This window comes from Trichechus manatus, unplaced genomic scaffold, assembly GCF_000243295.1.
Source record: "Trichechus manatus latirostris isolate Lorelei unplaced genomic scaffold, TriManLat1.0 scaffold00092, whole genome shotgun sequence".
NCBI lineage: Eukaryota > Metazoa > Chordata > Mammalia > Sirenia > Trichechidae > Trichechus > Trichechus manatus.
In genome coordinates this window covers 1,239,622-1,259,010 of record NW_004444028.1, presented here as the reverse complement: position 1 = coordinate 1,259,010, position 19,389 = coordinate 1,239,622, and the positions used below count along the sequence as shown (strand labels likewise).

The following is a 19,389-nucleotide window of genomic DNA, read 5'->3' as shown; positions in this document are numbered from 1 at the left end:
TTTACAGAACAAAATAGTTTCTCATTAAACAGTTAGTACACATATTGCCCTATGACAACGGTTAAGAACCCCACTACATGTCAACACTGTCCTTATTCAACCTTGGGTTCCCTATCACCAGCTTTCCTGTCTCCTTCTGCCTTCTAGTCCTTGTCCTTGGACTGCTGTGCCTCATTAGTCCCGTTTTGTTTTATGGGGCTGTCCAATCACCGGCTGAACGGTGAAGGTTCATAATTCTTTACCTTTAATTCTGAAATTCAAAGAGCTCTGAAAACCAAAGGTTTGCTATGTTAATTTTTTTTTTTTTTTTTTTTACATAAGTTTGTGGCAAACTGACTTTGTGATGGGTGAAAACTGGCCAGCCTGAGGCTATTGATAGTCATTTCCAAGTTGGTGTGAATATTCATCTGTCCTGTAGAAATGTTAATGTGTGATTATGGGCTGCTGCCCTAAATCTTGAAGGAGATGTTTATAATACATGTGATACGAGCTTTATTCCCTTTCTAAAATTTACACAATTCTGCATTCTGAAACCTCTGCCCCAGGTGTGCCAGGTGAGAGATTGTATACCTGTAATACCTTCACCGTAGCATTGTGTGAGGATTCCGTCCCTTCCACCAGCACTGAGGAAGTGGTAGGAGCTGTTATTTGTCATTATTTAAACTCAGAAATTAGATTTCCCAATTCCACCCAGAAAATGAGTGAGAATTAACACTTGATGGTGCCCAACTTTATTCTGAGGGCTTTGTATCTTAGTCTGTCAAGCCTGATGTGAAGTATATCAGTTACTGAAATGGAATGCTTCTGTTAAGAAACTGCTGTCTTCTGAACACTTACCTTTCTTTTTTACAATCCTTTTTTGCAATTTCCACATACTTGGAAGGATGCCTTTTTCGCTCATGCCTTCGGGTGTTAGCTGACAGACTTATTTTTCAGCCATCTTTCCTAAGGTGCGTTTTATGAAACTCGTGATTAGAATGGGTCTCTTACTAAAACAAACGGATAGGCCTTTTCTCTTGGCGTTTTCGTAGATGTGAGTTCTTAACCTGTCCTAAGACAATGCCTTTGTTCGTGAAGTCATTAGTTTAAAAAATATACTAACAAATATATCTATCTAGATTGAATTCAGTGTTTCTTAATTAGAATTTTATTTTTCTGACTGATTTTTGGCATGCTTCCTATTTCTGCAAACTATGTAAAACCCTTTGGTGTGTTTAATCCTTGGCCTGTGGGCATGGAGAAGTGATTATGCAATTCACTTCTAGCATTGGGAAATTTTTAACTGAAAATTTCATAGAGCTGAAATACTTGGGAAAGACAGGAAGCTTGTTTAAATCAAGATTATATTTCAAAAGCAACAGATAAACAGTTTTTAATGTATTTTTTGGTAGGATATTTGTCTTCAGTCAGAGTTGGATTGGCACGTGTCAGTTATTCATCCCTTTGCCCTTCTGGCTCTTGCTTTTCCATGTCTTTCCCCTGGAAAGATGTTGCTGCCATCTTATGATTGCCACCTGTGTGTGTGTGTGTGTGTGTGTGTGTGTGTGTGCGCGCGCGCGCATGCGTGTTTATTCTTTGTTTGGATAAGTGTTCCTAGGTGTCCCAGTCTTGGCCAGCAATACCGGTACCTGGGTGGTTTCACCCCAGCATCAGACTGAGTAGCAATGCAGTGATGGGGCATTGACCCACAGAACAGAGGTGACAAGGTTTAATATAGTGTGAGGCTTAGAATGGAGACTTTCCATTATAGTTCAAAGGTGGAAAGGGGCAACAACATCCAGGAAAAAAACAAAACAAAGCTTGAACTCACAGCCCCTCCACGTGTGTCAGAGTAGAACTGAACTCCGTAGGGTTTTCAATGGCCAATTTCAGTGGCTTATTGTCTGTGTGCCATTAGCCAGTCCTTTTTTTGTGAAGGTGTAGGACGAAAATAAGGTCAAAGGCCCCTTCTAGCTCTCACATTCTCTTATACTGTGATGTTGGGAAATAAGTGCAGTAGTTTTGCGGAGCTCTTGTGTTGCAGTTTTCTGGCTGGTTGACCTCAGATAAAATCTCTCCCAACTCTGGCAGATATTCGTTTTTGTTTTTTTTTTTTTAATTCTATAAATCCTAATTCTTATGAAACCCTCTGGAGTATTGTAAAGGCAAGATTCATTATAATCTGCTAAGCAGAAAGCTATCTTTGTAGTTTGCTGTTTCATATCACCCATATATGAGAACATTGTATCTTCATTTAGTTCCTGTTAACTCATGAAGCTGCTCATGGCATTAACCATTGGAACCCCTCTAAGTCTAGGTGTCTTCACCGTAAAAAGAAGATAACAGGGACTAACAGGATAAATGTGTTTTGATAAATGTGAAACCTTTTGTAAATGTGTGACTTGATTTCAAATAGCAAAATTCTTATTAATTTGATTTATAATATAACTCACTCTAATCAGATTGCTGGATGTCATGTAGCTAGTACCCAGTGGTAAATATACAGCTATAAAGGCTGTGAAAAGTGGGCATTTTGTTGTTGTTGTTCTTGTTTTGTTTTGATTTGATTGTTTTGACTATAATAATCTCTCCTGTTGGTTTTTTGCTTCCCCCCATCATCGGCCCCGTCTCTATGCAGTATTCCACTGAATTGAAGAAACTGTACTGCCAGATTGCAAAGACATGCCCCATCCAGATCAAGGTGATGACCCCCCCTCCTCAGGGTGCTGTCATCCGGGCCATGCCTGTCTACAAGAAAGCTGAGCATGTCACTGAGGTGGTGAAACGGTGCCCCAATCACGAGCTGAGCCGTGAATTCAACGAGGGTAAGGAGCAGTGGAATCTGTAGCTGTTCAGTTAAGCTTCTTGAAGGTAGGGATCCTGGGGGGATTTTTTGTTTAAGGCCTACCTTCCTGGTTCAGACCTCTGCAATCTGATGGCGACTCAGTCTGCCTTTTTGGCTGACCCTGTCTGAGAATTGTGATAAATAAATGTATGACTCTCAAAAATAGTTGGACTATTTAATTTTAGTAATTACTAGATGACCTAGACTTGTCTCCCAACTCACTGCTGGTTCCCTTATTGCTATTATTATGATGATTTTGGTAAGGAGAGAGGTAGGGAGAAGAACATGGCAGCTGGTCTTCTCAGCCCAGGCTAGAGTACTCTTCAGCTTTAATGATTTTCCCAGAATGGCTTTCAAGGCTAGACTAGTAGAGAGCTGGAAGGGCAAAAGGAAGGCGCATGAATGGAGAGGAATAATGAAGAACTGGAAGAGGAAAGGAGGACAGGAGGAAAAAGATATGTGAAGGCAAATAATGGGTAAGAGGGGTAAATAGAAGACCTAGAAGAGTAGATGGAAGAGATGGAGGGCAGGCAGTCAAGTGAAGACCCAGGAATTGAGGGAGCAAGCATCTTATCTTGAGGGCCACCTCTAGGCCCTGTAACCAGGGATATATCTTCTTAGCCATACTCTTCCTTAGCCCTCTTAGCCTTCTTAGCAGACTTCTGAGCCTCAGCTCCAACAATAGTTTTACAGAAGAGGTCATTATCTCCAAGTATTCCCTTAGATCTGATATTCTAATCTTTCTATGAAACGAGGCTAAGCATTGAGTTCCCAGAACTGGAAAGGAAGGACAGGGGATAGGATAAGGAATCATTAAATAGTAATGAGGGTACATGAGGGATTGGGAGTTAAGATACTTTACATAGGAAATAGCCTAGTAAATGCAGGACATGGGGAGAGTGAGAGAGGGCTGAGAATTAAAAATTAAAAGATTGGCAGGTAGCAAGAATGTGTGAAAATAGAGAATATAATAGATGGTAGAGAAAAATTAAAGAAGTAAAAAAAAAAAAAGGTAGAAATTAAAAGAGAAAGGCAAAATCTTTCCACCTTAACACAGCTATATTTTACACATTAATTTCTAGTCCTTATCTACACTGGAGTCCTGATGGCATAGTGGTTAAGTGCTATGGCTGTTAACATTAAGTTCAGCAGTTCGAATCCACCAGCTGCTCCTTGGAAACCCTATGGGACAGTTCTGCTCTCAGTTGGAATCGACTCACTGGCAATGGGTTTGGTTTCATCTACATGGCTGTGTCATCCATACATTTGTATCTTGCTTTTCATTTAACATTAGGCCGTAAAGATTATTCCATGTAACTAGGATTTGTAAAAATTTTGCATAACTGCCCCATGTTCCATCAAGGTGACATTTAACTATTTTTAAGTGCATTCTCGTTGTTTGACACAATAGTTTTTACCTTCATATATTCTGCTGCAGAGAACGTCTTGACACACTTAGCTTTTTACTGTTATTGAATGGCTGTTTTTAGAGTGGGAATACATGGCCAAAGGTTAAGAGGTTAAGAACACCTTTATGGCCCCCAATTCTTGGAGCAGCTTCTTTCTTTTGGAGCTCTACCAAGGATCACAATTTTGTGAAACTTTGCCTAGGCTATTTCAGAACTTGCTTCACTTTTCTTGTCCCCTAACCTAGGGGTCCTTTAAGCATAACAAAGCTAGCCAGTTTTTTAATCAAACTGCTTTTTTAACTTGATCTTTTTCCTTCCATCTCCCAGGGAAGCTGGCAAAATTATCTCCATGGATTGAGTCGCAGATGTAGGCGTAGAGTTCTGGAAAAAGCTGGCATGGTTAACCTTAAGCACCAGAAACATAGGACTATGCCCTCAGATAGAGATAAACATTCTAGTCTTTCTATTACTGTAAAAGTTGAGATGTCTTCATACATTAGATATCTGGCAACAGGATCTGTCTTTTTCCAAGGATGTATATTTCCTTGATGACACAAACCATTTCTTTAGCCATCAACGTTCTGTCCATGTTGTTTCCTTTTGCTTTCTTTGTTTTGAGACTGTGGAGCTAACTCTCTTGTCTTTCTTTGTTCTGCAGGACAGATTGCGCCTCCTAGTCATTTGATTCGGGTAGAAGGGAACAGCCATGCCCAATACGTAGAAGACCCCATCACAGGAAGACAGAGTGTGCTGGTCCCTTATGAGCCACCCCAGGTAAGAAGATAAAGGCTGGGCAGATTGGAGAGAGCAACTGTTTATCAGTGATACGGAGTTTTTCTAGCATCTTTCACTGTCTTAGTTCTTGTTATCAAATACGTAACCTCGTCCTCTTCTCCACATGCTTCTGCTCTATCTCCTTCAAAACTCCTAAATTTGGGCCAAATTAATTTGGTAACGTGGCTTTGTTTCCACATTCCTATCTTAAGGGCAGATGATAACTGAACTGGCAGTTGAGTTGATACATGACATTGTTTTATCCAGACAGTCTGACTGGTGATTGAGCTGGTAGCAGCTGTGCACAGTGCTAGATGCAAATACTCTTACACTAGACTGCAGATGGGAGCACCTACGAGGAGTCCCTCAGCTGAAGTTGGAATGAACAGGTGGCAGATTTGTAAAGCCGAGTGATGTGGTGGAAGGAACACTGGAGTAGCAAGACCAGTGTCCTTTGGCTTGCTGGCTTGCTGTGTGGACCTTTGTCATATGACACTTCCTCTCTGGGCTTCAGTTGCCTCATCCATCAATGAGCACTTTGGACTAGGCGATCTAATTCCGAGCACCTTTTGAGTTGCAAGATGTTATTGATGGAAATGCGCATTCAAATCTATGTTATACTGTTTTATCCAAATAGGGAAAATATTCTTGGAGCATTTCTACTATTTTTGGTAAATTTTCAGCTCTTCCTTTTCGATGATATTCATGTATGTGGTGTAGCCCATTTGACTTGGATGGTAGATATCAGCCTGCCAATGAACAGGGTCAAAATCCTATATCTGTTACAGTCTGTCTCACCTAATATAGTGTCCAACGGTGCAAACCTTAGCTTTAAACTTCCCCGGAGGAGGAACAACAAGGGATCTATAATGGGTTTCAGAGCTTGCCTTGCCTCTAAAGAGGCCTATCACTTCATCAAAAGTGGAGTTATTTAGACAGAGGTAAGAGCTTAGAAGGAAATGCATCAGTTCAAACCATTGTTAACACAGACTCTTCTTCCCCTTGTGTTCAGGTTGGCACTGAATTCACAACAGTCTTGTACAACTTCATGTGTAACAGCAGTTGTGTTGGAGGGATGAACCGCCGTCCGATTTTAATCATTGTCACTCTGGAAACCAGAGAGTAAGTGGCATATGCAAAATTGTCATTCTACAAAAAGCATGGGCAGAGGGCAAAGTGAAGTTGTTTTTGCTTTATGGCTAATTTGCACGTGCAGCAGAGAGCTACCCTTGATTTTGTCCTTTGTGTTATAAAGCTTTGCTGCAAACACACGAAAGATCTAAGAAAGTGGAGACAGAAGAGGGTGGGCAAAGGGAGAAAGAAAAAGAAAGGGCTGGGAAGGTGTGCAAGTTGTTTCATACCTGAATTCTTGACATTTGACTGGAATTGTTTCTGATTAGACAGTGTTTGTTTTCATGTGGCCCCCAAGCCATTTAACAGTTTCTTTGAATAAGTCTGGGCTGCCTGAGGGGATTTTATCCGGAGACATCCACTGGCTTAACTCAAGTTTCCTTCAAAATATGTAGCTAAATACAGCTGTTCAGTTAATGGCTTAGAGGTTCTTTGCAGAACAATTGGAATGTTATTTACTAATATCACTTGTGGCATTTCAGCGCTTTTGTGTTCTGCCAAGTGCTTTTGAGTCCATCCTCAAAGCGGTGATGGCTGAGCTGCTGGTGGCGGTGCACTGGAAATGGCCAGCAGCAGACCTGGAAATGGGAGGACTCCGGGAGACTTCAATTTTTTTTTTTTTAACCCTTTCTTCCCTTCTTCTCTAACTCCTAGTGGGCAAGTCCTGGGCAGACGCTGTTTTGAGGCCCGGATCTGTGCTTGCCCAGGACGAGACCGGAAGGCAGATGAAGACAGCATCAGAAAGCAGCAAGTCTCGGACAGCACAAAGAACGGTGATGGTACGAAGCGCCGTAAGTAGATGTAGTGGCCAAGTGGGGCAGGGTTGAGTCTTCTTGAGTACTGGGGTATGGGACGGATGACACTGGAGAGGCAGCATGATAGGACACCAGGGCTTTAGAGGCAAAGTCTGACTTGTGGCCACAGAGCCAGTGGGCACAGCTGTATTACTGATAGAGGTGCCCGAAAGGATTCTAGTTGCCCACTAGACCTTTACAAAAGCAAGTAGTCATAGTGAGTATTTCTTAGCTCAGCGGGCCTCAACATATCATTCCCAGATGAGTAACATAAGCATCATCTGGAAGCTTGGTAGAAATGCAAAGTTTTAGGCTTCAGACTTACTGACTCAGTATCCCCGGGGGTGAGGACCCAAGATCTGTGTTTTGGTAAGCCCTCTAGATGATTCTAATGCTAGCTAAAGTTTGAGAATCACTGTCTGAATCTATTGGTTTAGCTTTTTGTGCTTCTAACTTGTAGTGAATTTTGATTTTAGAAAGTTCCTGGCATAAGCCTGACATCACTACAAGTGTTTTATGTATTCTGGATATTAAACCTTTCTCGGATATATGGATTCCAAAATTTTTCTCACAAACTGTAGGTTGTCTCTGCTTTGTTGATAAAGTCCTTTGATGCACAAGAGTTTTTAATTTTAATGTAGTCTGTTTTATCGATTTTGTCTTTTGCTGCTAGTGTTTTTGATGTCTAAGATATCTAAGAATCCATTGTTAAAAACTAGGTCCCTCACAATAGATGGATCTTGATAGAAAGGAAAAAAATGTAGAACAGAACTTCAAATTCCCAAAGAATCCAGACTTACTGGATCCATTGAGGCTGCAGGAACCCCCGAGACTATTGCCCTGGGATATTCTTTAAACCTTGAAACTATCCCCTGAAGTCATCTTTAAACAAACAAGCAAACTAACAAAAAGTTTAGCTCAAAAAACAAAGACTGTCTCTCTTAAGTACTGAGCTCTTTTAAAAAGTTGTCTATAGGAGAACAAAAGGACAATAGTAACTCTAAAGCATAGATGAGAAGTTTAGGGGGCAGTGAGTCAAAATTAATGGGGGTAAAACAGAGCAGAAATGATGAGAATGTTGACAAAATTTGAAGAATGTAACCAATGTCACTGAACAATATGTATAGAAATTGTTAAATGGAAGCATGTTTTGATATGTATATTTTCACTAAAAATAAAATTAAAAAAAAAAGAAAGTTAAAATAATACTTAACCAAAGAAGTAAGAAATGAAAACCAGCGATGGATAAAAGAATAAATGTTAATAAAGGTAAAAGTAAACTAGAAAATGTCTTTAAAATGGCAATAATTTTACCAGATGCTGAAAACAAACAAAACTAGGTCCTGAAGTATTACCCTGTGTTTTCTTCTAAGAGTTTTATAGTTTTAGATCTCACCTTATGCCCTTGATCCATTTTGAATTAATTTTCTTATATGGTATGAGGTATGGATCCAGCTTCTTTCTTTTCATGTGGAAGCAACAAGTAGTTTAAAATATGCTAAACTCTGATTTATCTTATGAAAAAGAGGTTTGATCTTATCATTAATTATTATCCAGACGAAATGGAAATTGTATTGCATTTTACAGGAGGACAACAATAAAATGCTAAAACAACCCTTCACCATCAACTTCTAACTGTTCAGCGTGATTTGCTTTTCCTGTTAGGCTCCCTCTGATTATTCCTCAAAACATCAGTGATAGATAGATAGGTTGACAGGGAGAGAGAGATGGAAATAGAGATAGATATCCATCCTAATTTTACTTCTGAGTCTGCCTGGTAGCATAGTCCCCATACTCTTCCTTGAACATCACAATTACTCTCAAATTAATGACTCTGACTTTTAGTAAGAACAAATTATCTGAACTTTGGCAGAAGGATCATCTCTGTACTTTGAATCCTGGGTATAGTTTATCATTTTGGAAACCTTAGGGATTTTTTTCAGCTGAATTCACTCATTTTACCAAAGAGAAGACTGAGGTCAATGAAATTGTCAGAAGTTATGTGATGTATGTACTAGAATGGGAAGGGCGAGCTCATGAGGCTGAATGCAATGGCAAGACAACCTCTACATAATGCGTTTGTCTTTTTGGAAATGAATGAACTAAAAATGAAATCACAAAACCAATTTATCTTTCTTTCCTTAACAGCTATTCACAGACATACTCCCGGCAAGACATATGGTTTCCTGCAGGACTTCTTAAACCAATGACCATTTCCCAGCATCTGGAATTTCTTTCTTTCCCTTGTTCTTACCCACTTTTTCCTCTCCTGTTTGTTGCTAGGTTTACACTTAATGAAAAAGCAATCATTACTGATTAAATGGATGCTTAGAACTAGAAACTCTAATCTCACGGGTTTTGCTGATGCCACTGTCTGTTGAATAAATGTGTTATAGCTTCAGAAATGTTTCCAGGGTAAAACTTGTTATTTTTCCCCTGCCAGCTTTTCGTCAGAACACACATGGCATCCAGATGACATCCATCAAGAAACGAAGATCCCCAGATGATGAACTGTTATACTTGCCAGTGAGTCTCCCTGGAGTATTCAGTGTTGTTCCATTTTTCCCCTTCTTTGAATGACTTTGACTATGTGATTATCTTCTGATGATCTCTGGCTGTGGGAAAGGGAGAGAGTAGCTAAGGATATAAAGCACAGAGTATGTTTTTTTAAAAAAAATCAGTAAATTATCTCTTCTCTTCATAACTTTGGAGTATATTGATGGCTAGTCTCCTCCATTTTCATACCCATCCAATCAAAGTTACTCTCCTTAACAGAGTTCTTTTTACCCAAAAAATATTTAAAATTAATTGGTACTTTATTATTTGAGGATAAGATTATGCTAGGCAGCATGGACGTACCAACCGCTGACTAACATTTGCTTGGGAAGAGTTCACAACGTGGATAACACAACAATTATAGAATATGGAGTGTGATTTCTTTTAGGGAGTGCTATAAAGAACGCAAAATACAGCAGGGTCCTCAATTATATGTGAATAGCCAGAAGGCTCAGCTCTATTATTATGTAAGACTATTTTCACTTCTGCAAGGAGCGTTAGCCCTCTCGGGATCACTAAGGTGACCTTTACTAGATCACGGTTCCAGTTCTTTGAATTCTCATTGCTTTAGGTCTTTGCCATCTAGTGTAACAGCAAAGTTTTTTATGACCAGTATATCCTTTGAAGCTAGTCATCTAAACTGACATAAGACATGGGCACCCTGGGATTGAAGCTAAAGCAACTTGTCAAGTTTGGGTGTGCCATACCCACGTCTCCACCTTCTTTAGGGCCTGACCCTCCAGCAGCAGACTACAGGTAGACCAATCAGACAATGAGTTAGCTAAGATCCTCCATGTATTTTTTTCTCAGGCTACACATAGAAAAGGACTTGTGGAATTTAAGTTAACATTATCCTGATATACTATGTATTCCAAAAAATTTATATGTCTTTAGCTCAAAGGATAGGACCCACTTGAAGTGCTATTGTTTTAGATGGAATTTCAGTTTGTACTAATGAAGAAGGTACTCTGTAATGAGTTACATCTTCAGTTTAGTGAAGCCTTGGCCAAACTGAAGTGTGTGAAGGAAAACTTCTGTTAATCCGGCATGTATTCAGTTGGTGGAGCCCTGGTGGTACAGTGGTTAAGAGCTACAGCTGCTAACCAAAAAGTCAGCAGTTCGAATCCACCAGCCGCTCCTTGGAAACCCTATGGGGCAGTTCTACTCTGTCCTGAAGGATCGTTATGAGTTGGAATCGACTCGACGGCAATGGGTTTGGTTTTGTTTGGTTAGTTGGTATTTACTGAGTGGAAAATATGCTAGACTCTGAGCATTCAGAGATCAGTAGGACACGTTTCTTACCTTCAAAGAGCTTGACTTCTAGCGAGGAGACAAACAGTTATAATGTAGTGAAATAAATTCTTCAGTAGAGCTAGGCATTGGGCTATGGGAATACATAGAGGGACAGCAGACTTGGCCTAAAAGAGTAAGATCAGGAAAGGCTTCTCAGAAAAGGTGATACCAAGATGGGTTTTGAAGGATGAGTAGGAGTTAACCCAACAAAAGGAAGATAAAATTCTTCCATTCATGGATTCTGATGAAGTCCACCTCTGGTACTCAGAATGGGGACTAGGTTGAGGTGGGTGGGGTGCCTAGGGTGCAAAATTTAAAAAGACACTCGCTCTCCGGTTCATACAAGTGCCCTGAGCACCCCCCGTGCCTCACCCTAGGTCTTCTCATACTTTTTAAAAAGCACTTAAGAGACACTCAGGGAGAGACTGTCTTACCCTGGCTGAAAACTCTTGCCCCTCCAGAGACAAATACAGTTAATTTTCATTATTTATGAATTCCATATTTGCAAATCCACCTATTTGCTAAAATTTATTTGTTTCCCCCCAAATCAGTACTGATGGCCCTTTCGTGGTCATTTGCAGACATGGGCAGAGCAGCACAAATTTGTAAAATGTGCGTGCCCAACACACACACTCCCAGCTGAGGTCAAACAAGGCAGTGCTCTGCCTTCTTGTTTCAGCTCTCATTCTGTAAACTAGTGTCCTTTTCACGGTCTATTTAGTGCCACATTTTCACACGTTGGTGTTTTTTTTTTTTGTTGTTGTTGTTTTTTTGGTGACATTGCTGTTTAAAATGGTCCCCAGGCATAGTTCAGAAGTGCTGTATTCCTAAGCACGAGAAGACTATGATGCGCCTGGTGGGGAAAATACACGTGTTAAATAAACTTTGTTCAGACATGAGTTACAGTGCTGTTGGCCATGAGTTATGTGAGTAAATCAACAGTCCCTGTTAAACAAGGTGTCTTTAAACAGAAGCACACAGAAAGCAAGGTTACCTAGTGATTGGTTGACAAAAATGTTGTGATCAGAAGCCTACAGGACCTGTATTCCTCCTAGGAGTGGTGAGTGGTTCAGTACTGACTAATTTAGTGTCCATGGTGACTCTGTAGAACAGAGAACAAGAAAATGGACTGAAAAAGAGAATTGACTGCACTGCAATAGTTCTACAGATCTTCATTTGTCCTTATCTTTTCTCCTGCCCACTTCTGTAGGTGAGGGGCCGTGAGACCTACGAAATGCTGTTGAAGATCAAAGAGTCCTTAGAGCTCATGCAGTACCTTCCCCAGCACACGATTGAAACATACAGGCAGCAGCAGCAGCAGCAACACCAGCACTTACTGCAGAAACAGTGAGTGTGTCAATGTACCATTTTAGGAGGGCTGAAGCAGAGTGACGGCTTGAAGGGTGATGCAGAAGATGGGACTGTGAGAGAACCGATGCTAATCATTCCTGATGAGCTGGTGTGGGGTTCCTTTTTCTATGTCAGCCTTCCATGCTTCTTATCATGACCTTCCTGAAGTTCCACCCATGTTCTGAAATTGAATCCAAACGATTTCGGGTGAATTACAAAGAGACCCACGCTAACAATGTTAGTTTTGTTCTTCTCTGTTTCTCGGATCCATCTATATCTATCAGTAAAAGAATTTTGAGTACATCCTCTATTCATATAATAATGTGCATATTTTAAAACAGATGATCTCTCCTCATCCCAATGGATTGTCTTGTACATCTCCTGGGATGCACAGGATCTACTTTTGGGGAAACTGCTGTAAACTAGGGATAGCAAATATGTTTTCCTATAGAGTGACCTCTTTGAGTGTTGTGTTGACAAGAGTTCTGGGACCTACTGCATGCTCACTGGGAAAATGCTTGGGTGCAGAAGGGCAAAATAGCATTACATTGCCATGTTTTAGTGTCTCTGCTCTACATTGTCTTCCAACAAGACATTTTTACATAAATTGGGCCAGGTTTTGCAACCATATTAAAATATACATGACAGCTTTTTTATACATTAAATTTTACGCTGATTGTTGGATCTTTGATGATGCTGTTGTATGACGAACCAGAATAGAATAGCTCTCATGAAAGGAAGGAAGTTGGCGAATCAAGACTCTGTTTATACTTACCCTTCTGTGGTTAAGAATACTCACTTGCTGGCTTAATTAAAATATTGTATTTATACTGGAAGTATTGCCAAAATCTCTGTGGAGAAATGTAAAATATATATAATTTGTGCCCAATTAAGTAATTCAAACATTTGACTTTACTCTTCAGGAGAAGGAAATGAAGCCAAAGTCTCTCACCTAAGGCAAAGGTTGTCTTTAAAATAGAAATGTAAACAAACAAGAAATAATGGTTCTTCTCTGATATGTTATTAGCTACTATGCAGAAATAGTTATGGAAAGTTTAACAAAGACGGTTCATTATATTTTTTTTTAAATAACCATAAATGCAGTTGAGGAGGCTGGAATGTATATCTGATAATCCGAAAGTACCTCCTGAGCATCTGTCTGTTGGCTATGGGGTACGGGGTGGGCAGGAGAGGGAAAGAAAAGAAGTGTGCTCTCTCTTCAAAGGACTTTAGGCTAGTTGAGCATTTAAGACCCTTTTGCCCACCATTTGCTTTTAACATGAAAATTTTGTAAATTATAATTATATAGTTTTATACGTAAGGCTGAGCAGAAAGTTTAGTCAGGTCCTTGGCAACACTGAGTATTCCAAAGGTGAATTAGAACTCAGATTTGCAGACAGAATTGCCAATTCTATGGATTCTTTGAGATATCAGGCAGAAATATATGTTAGTATATTCAAGTGCAAAACTGATTTAGTTCTTATAAAACAATACAATGAAGATCAAAGAAATAGAAACCTGTAACATCATTTACAGACAAAGAAAGGGAAACCCAGAGGGGATAATGCTTTTCCCAAGATAGGCGTGCTAGTACGAGATTAAGAAGCCATCCCACATTGCCTCCTGTTCACTCTGGAAAAATTTGGTTCAGCCAAAGTAACCTCAGAAGAATTATCCATTAGCATATCATGCTGACGGAATTACTCTGCAATAATTACTGTTTCCCATCTTTTTTTCCAGTTAACAGGAAAAAATTCTGTCAGACCAAATTGTTGCTTATTAAGTGGCGTGGCTTAAAAGGTTTGACTACCTAGGACAGGGGTCAACCACCCTTTTTTTTTTTTTTTTCAGAAAAAGGCAAGTAGTAAATATTGTAGACTTTCTAGTCCATGTGGTCTCTTGCCACGACTCAATTCTGCCATTCTAGCACAAAAGTAGCCATAAACAACAAATGAAGTTTTATAAACAAATAAAACTTTATTTATAGACACTGAAGTTTGAATTTCATATAATTTGCGCATGTCACACACTATTACACTTCTTTTGATGTTTTCCTACCATTTAAAAATGTATACACCTTTCTTAGCTCAGGGGCCATACTGTAGTTTCCCAATTCCTGTTTTAGATACAGGAGTGGTATTTCTTCCATTGCTTCTTGAGGCTTAGAGTTGGTTTGATAGTAGTATTGGAAGCTAACATTATATTCTAAGGTAGAGTGGTATTAAAGGTTTTAGCTTATCTTAATGAAATTTTTCAAGTTACACTTCATTATCTAACAAAACATCAGTGGCTTTCCATAGAGATCTCTCTTATCTGAGGAAGTTAGACATGCCCATGGAGACACAAAATACGTTTAATGATGAAATCTCGTTGTCAGATAAGGATCAGAGAGTTGATTTTATTAATGTAACAAACCTTTATTGAAAATCTGCTCTGCGAGAACAATTCAGGATAAAGATGAGGAAGACAGGATTCCTGCCGTCACGGAGTTTATAACGTAATGGTGAATTCCTAACCAGAAAACTTTTTTAATCTTAAGAATGTTCTGGAAATTTGTTCTCAGCATTGTATAAGTCAATAGAACAATTTTAAACAGCTTCTATAGATCATGAAATGATAGTGTCATCATTTTAGAGACTTTATAAACCAAGATCAACATCAGTCAGCCTGGGGCACGTGATATGTATATTTGTGTTTGCTTATATGGCATACGTGAAGGTAAATAGCCCAGTGTTCCCATAGGATGATTTATCTAGTGCTTACTGTCTGACTGGCAGGCATTGTTCTAAAGGGAAAATTTTTGCAATCCGTATTTCAGAAATCAATCTTATTTCACCAAAAGGAGAAAATTAATTTGAAAATTGTGTTATTTTCAAAAGCACAGAAGAATTTAGGGATACAGCCTCTTTTTTTTTTTGCACATTTGGCCTCAGACAAGTAGTGAGGAATTAGTAGCCATATATTTTCCTGGTGTGTTCATGAAAAAGTGTCATATGCATGTTTTTGAGTTGATGTTGCACAGTGTGTGAGAGTTAACCTCAGCTGTGATACTTGTGCATGGAAATCTAACAGACTGCAAAATGAGATCTTTGCAAAATACAGACATTTGGTCTAATTATGCCTTTGTAGCATTATGTATACATGGGTCCCCAATAGTTATTATTCAACTATACAAATTCTCCAGTTGCCATGTTCTTCAGCTGCATTTTTTCAGTTTCTTTTATTTTCATGCAAATCTCCAAGAAAGAGCATGAATGACTAGACAAAGAAAAATGGAAATCTAATTGCCTGGCAATCACCAGCTTGGAAAACGCTTATAACAGCTTTTGATTTCTTTTCCAAAAACCTAGTACCTATTTTATGCTGGTAAAGAATCAGTTTTGTATTTTTCTTTAGAGTAGAGGGAAAATTAGTGGGAAGTGAATACATTTTCTACCAGGTAGTCATATTTTCAGTTTTATTTACTTCTATTAGTTTCCCCACAATATGTTTTCTCTCTGCTGTTCGTTTGTGCATGGTTTTCTTTTCTTTTTTTTTTTTAATTTCCTTCACAATTACCTTCATGATCATAGACTTTATGAAAGATAGATTTGACACTGAGTTACTGTGAATCAAATTGTTATGGATACAAGTAGACTTTGCATCACTTATGAAGAAATTTTATTTTAGTTGATTTGTCCCCATTGGTATAAATATAGGAGATTAGGTTTCTGGAAGCCAGAATCTAATGAGGGGACAGGTTAATCTCAATCTTTACACTAGAGTGGTTGGCCCTTCCCTTCATATTTTCAAGGGCATTAACTCTTAAGACAGCTTTGCAGAAGTCACTTGAGACCTACTCAGTAATCTTTTGACTTCTGTGCTTCCAACCAGTACTCTTTCTTTTTCATCTTTTACTGAAGTTTATCCTGCTTCTCGTCTTTCATCCTGGTCTCAGGTCACCATCACTTTGTTAAAATTTCACTTAGCCTAAGTCTTGCTTTCGTCTGGAAAATATTTTTGTGTTCCTACAGGATGAATTTCATTTGAATTTTAACGCAAATCTTTGACTTCCTGAGGTACCCTTAGTCTTTCCTTTTGCTTTCTGATGAATTGATGATTATGGCTCACTAAAAATGCAAGCCAAGAATAATGGAATATTGGAACAGGATGGTATATTCAAGACCATATCCAGTTCCAGCACCTTCATATTATAGTTGGGGAAACTGAGACAGTGAACTACATCTGTGATTTCATAGCAAGTTCATAACAAAGCTTGGACTAGAATCAGACTAAGAACATAAAGCTCTCTGCAATATTTTGTTCTGCTTCATTACTATAGAAAGTCGTAATAATAAAACTAAACCAAACATCCATTCCCGTTGTTCTGTCTCTGTATCATTCAACTGAGTTTTATCCTTGTTATTTCAATTAAAGTCCTATGACTTTAAGCCCATTTGGCTACGATTATCTTCAAGTATGTTGGTATTCTTCCCTCAAAGTCATTGTATCTGAGGGAGAAGCAAACAGTATCTTCAGGATTGTCAATGTTGAAGTCAGCAAAGGACACAAATATTCAAACTGATAGAAGTGATTAACCCCGTATTTCGAAGTTGGGCTTAGCAATGCTCTACATTTCCAGAATATTTATTTGCAAGTGCCAGTTTTATAGGTCAAAAAGAGGTGACTATTTCCTATCACTCAACCTTACAGGTCACAGAGTTGCACAGGCTCTTAAAGTTGACACAGTGTTACTTTTGAACTTCACAGCTACATGATGAAGTAGTCAAGGGAGAGATTTATTAGCTCTGAGTTAGCGATGAAGAAAAACTCAGAAAGATTAATTAAGCTCAGAGATTAAATCACTTCTAAATTCTTGCCACTAACTGCAGAGCTATCCTTCATTCTAGGTCTTAAAGTTTGAACCCCTATCTTATCATAACTGGAGCACTCATTCAATACCTGTATCATATGCCCTCTCATCATAACTAAAACACTGATCCGATATCTATATCACATGTCTCACGCAGTCCTTGCTCCAAGAGAATTCTAGAAATTAAATATGCCAACCAGGAGTGAAAGCCACAGATCTGTAGTTGGCAGTAAATTGCATTCCTATTACTTTGTATTCTGGCGTATTATTTTAAGATGATACCAATTCTCCCTGGTGAGATGGTTTACTCAATCCCAGCATTAACCAAGTAAAAATGGCTCTGTGCCTTTGTAAGGAGTAATCCAATGTGATTTCACGAGCCGGCCTGGGAAACAGTTTCCAAACAGTTCCTGGGATTGCACAAGTTTTAGCAAAATAAGAGGGTTTGTTCCGGGCATTCTTGTGGCATAATTGATTTCTTAATTATACAAAAGTTGCTTTCATGAGTTTGATCTGTGCATTTATAGGCCAGGTTTGTGACTGAAAGAATTAAGAGATTTATCTGTCTCAATCTGGGCACATACAAAATGCTCATTAATAGTTCTTTACAAATGCATGACGATGCACCCCCAAAACCGATAACATCGTATTTCTTCATACTTCATAGTTAGGCTAGACAAGAGTAATGAGGTATAGTAATTGGGCAGATGACAATTTTGCAAAAGATTAAAGTGTATTCTTGTCTCTTGCATTCCCTTTTTCAATTCATTTAGTCTGGTAAGCCATATGTTAAGCATCGTGACCTACCTTCTCTCAGTAGTCCTCAACTGAAGTGTGTATACGAATCACCTGTGGAACTTGTTAAACATTATCTATGCCTGTGCCCCAGCCTGGTCTCAGAGAGATCCAGGGAAATGCGTTTTTAGAGGTTTCATGGGTGATTCTGCTGTAGACTTTTGATTAAGTACTACTGTCTTATCTCTTCATAAAAGTCTTGAGATGTAGAAGAGTGCGTAATATAGAAGGCAGATGAATGGAAGAAGCACAAATGGGTTTCCAGGCATTCTGCTCTGTCTATGCTATGATCATGAAGGTAGGAGGAATGTGTTTCTGTCTTCAGTTGATTTGAGCATATGCAGTCCTAAGCCTTCATCTTTTCTTTTCTCTGGTTCCTCTCTGCAGTCTCCTTTCAGCCTGCTTCAGGAATGAGCTTGTGGAGCCCCGGAGAGAAACTCCGAAACAATCTGACGTCTTCTTTAGGCATTCCAACCCCCCAAACCCGTCAGTCTACCCGTAGAGCCCAGCTCTGCATTTTGAATGTGTGTTTGTTGCGTTTCCGTATGTGTATGTGTATATGTGGGTATGCGTGTGTGTGCGCGCGTGGGCGTGTGTGTTGTGTATCCAGCCCTCATAAGCAAGACTTGAAGACACTTTGGCTCAGAGAGACCCAACCGCTTAAAGGCACACAGCCACTAGTGAGAAAATCTTTTGAAGGGACTCAAAACCTTGCAAGAAAGGACGTTTTCTGCAGATTTTGTATCCTTAGATATAGCACTGGTCAGTCAGGAACCACTGTGTTTGTGAGCTCTATTTTGTTGTTTCTTGGGAGGGGAGGAGGGGGAGAGGGGCATTAAGATGTTTATTGGAATCCTTTCCTGCTACCTTCTCTTGTGTTTCTAAACCTCAGAAGAAAAAAAAAACTTTTGAGCAGGTCTCAAACTTAAGATTCCTTTTTAAATAAACGAGCAAATGGTTCTCATTGTCTGTGCATAAGTAAATGACAGGTGACTGACTCTGGCCTAGTTAATGCTGGTCATGCAGTAATATTGCAAGTAATAACAAACTGAGGTGTCAAGTGTACTGCTAGGCAGAGAGAGATGATAATTACCATAGGTAGCCAATTTGGGATTATTCTTGACTTCTTTTGAGAGCTTTTCCTTGTTAGTATGCTCCCCTCCTAGGTTGGTAGAAAGTTCATTAGTGCTGTGCGCAGTCCTACCTCTGCCACCATATGTCAGCATCTGATAGGATGCACAGTCTTCCTTGCATATAGAAACCCTGGAGACCTACTCCAAAAACTGTTGTTTAGACCCAGGCAGGTAAACACATGTTATGGTTTTAACAGGAGGAAAAAACACCCCAACAATATTGTCCCAGGCATTTATATACTATTATTCAATGTCCAAAAGGGAGTGTAAACTTGTCTCACCAAATCTATGACTAATTGGTTCGATTGGAACTCCATTCGCTCTATCCTATTATAAACCCAGCCATGTCATTGATTCTGCTTAAACTCATTTGTCCAGGACACTAATGTTTGGATGAAGTGAAGTCCAAGTGGACAAATGCTGAAGTCAACACACCTGGCCTAGAAATTAAAGACAGAAAAAGTAAACTGGTTTTTTT

At 39.3% G+C, this 19,389-nt stretch overlaps 1 protein-coding gene across 8 annotated transcripts in view; it reads left to right on the top strand.

The window, feature by feature from the left end:
• Positions 1–19,389, top strand: part of TP63 (tumor protein p63) — a 234,316-nt gene that overhangs the window by 202,530 nt on the left and 12,397 nt on the right. For 4 of the 8 annotated variants that reach the window (XM_004382233.1, XM_012557253.2, XM_004382232.3 and 1 more), the window contains 6 exons: positions 2,618–2,804; positions 4,892–5,007; positions 6,020–6,129; positions 6,793–6,929; positions 9,376–9,458; positions 11,992–12,128. In XM_004382233.1, the coding sequence (XP_004382290.1) occupies positions 2,618–2,804; positions 4,892–5,007; positions 6,020–6,129; positions 6,793–6,929; positions 9,376–9,458; positions 11,992–12,128 (770 nt within the window). Of the gene's footprint in view, positions 1–2,617; positions 2,805–4,891; positions 5,008–6,019; positions 6,130–6,792; positions 6,930–9,375; positions 9,459–11,991; positions 12,129–18,165; positions 18,585–19,389 lie in introns of those variants that run through there. The other 4 variants (XM_004382234.2, XM_004382235.2, XM_012557252.2 and 1 more) reach the window with 2 other exon arrangements.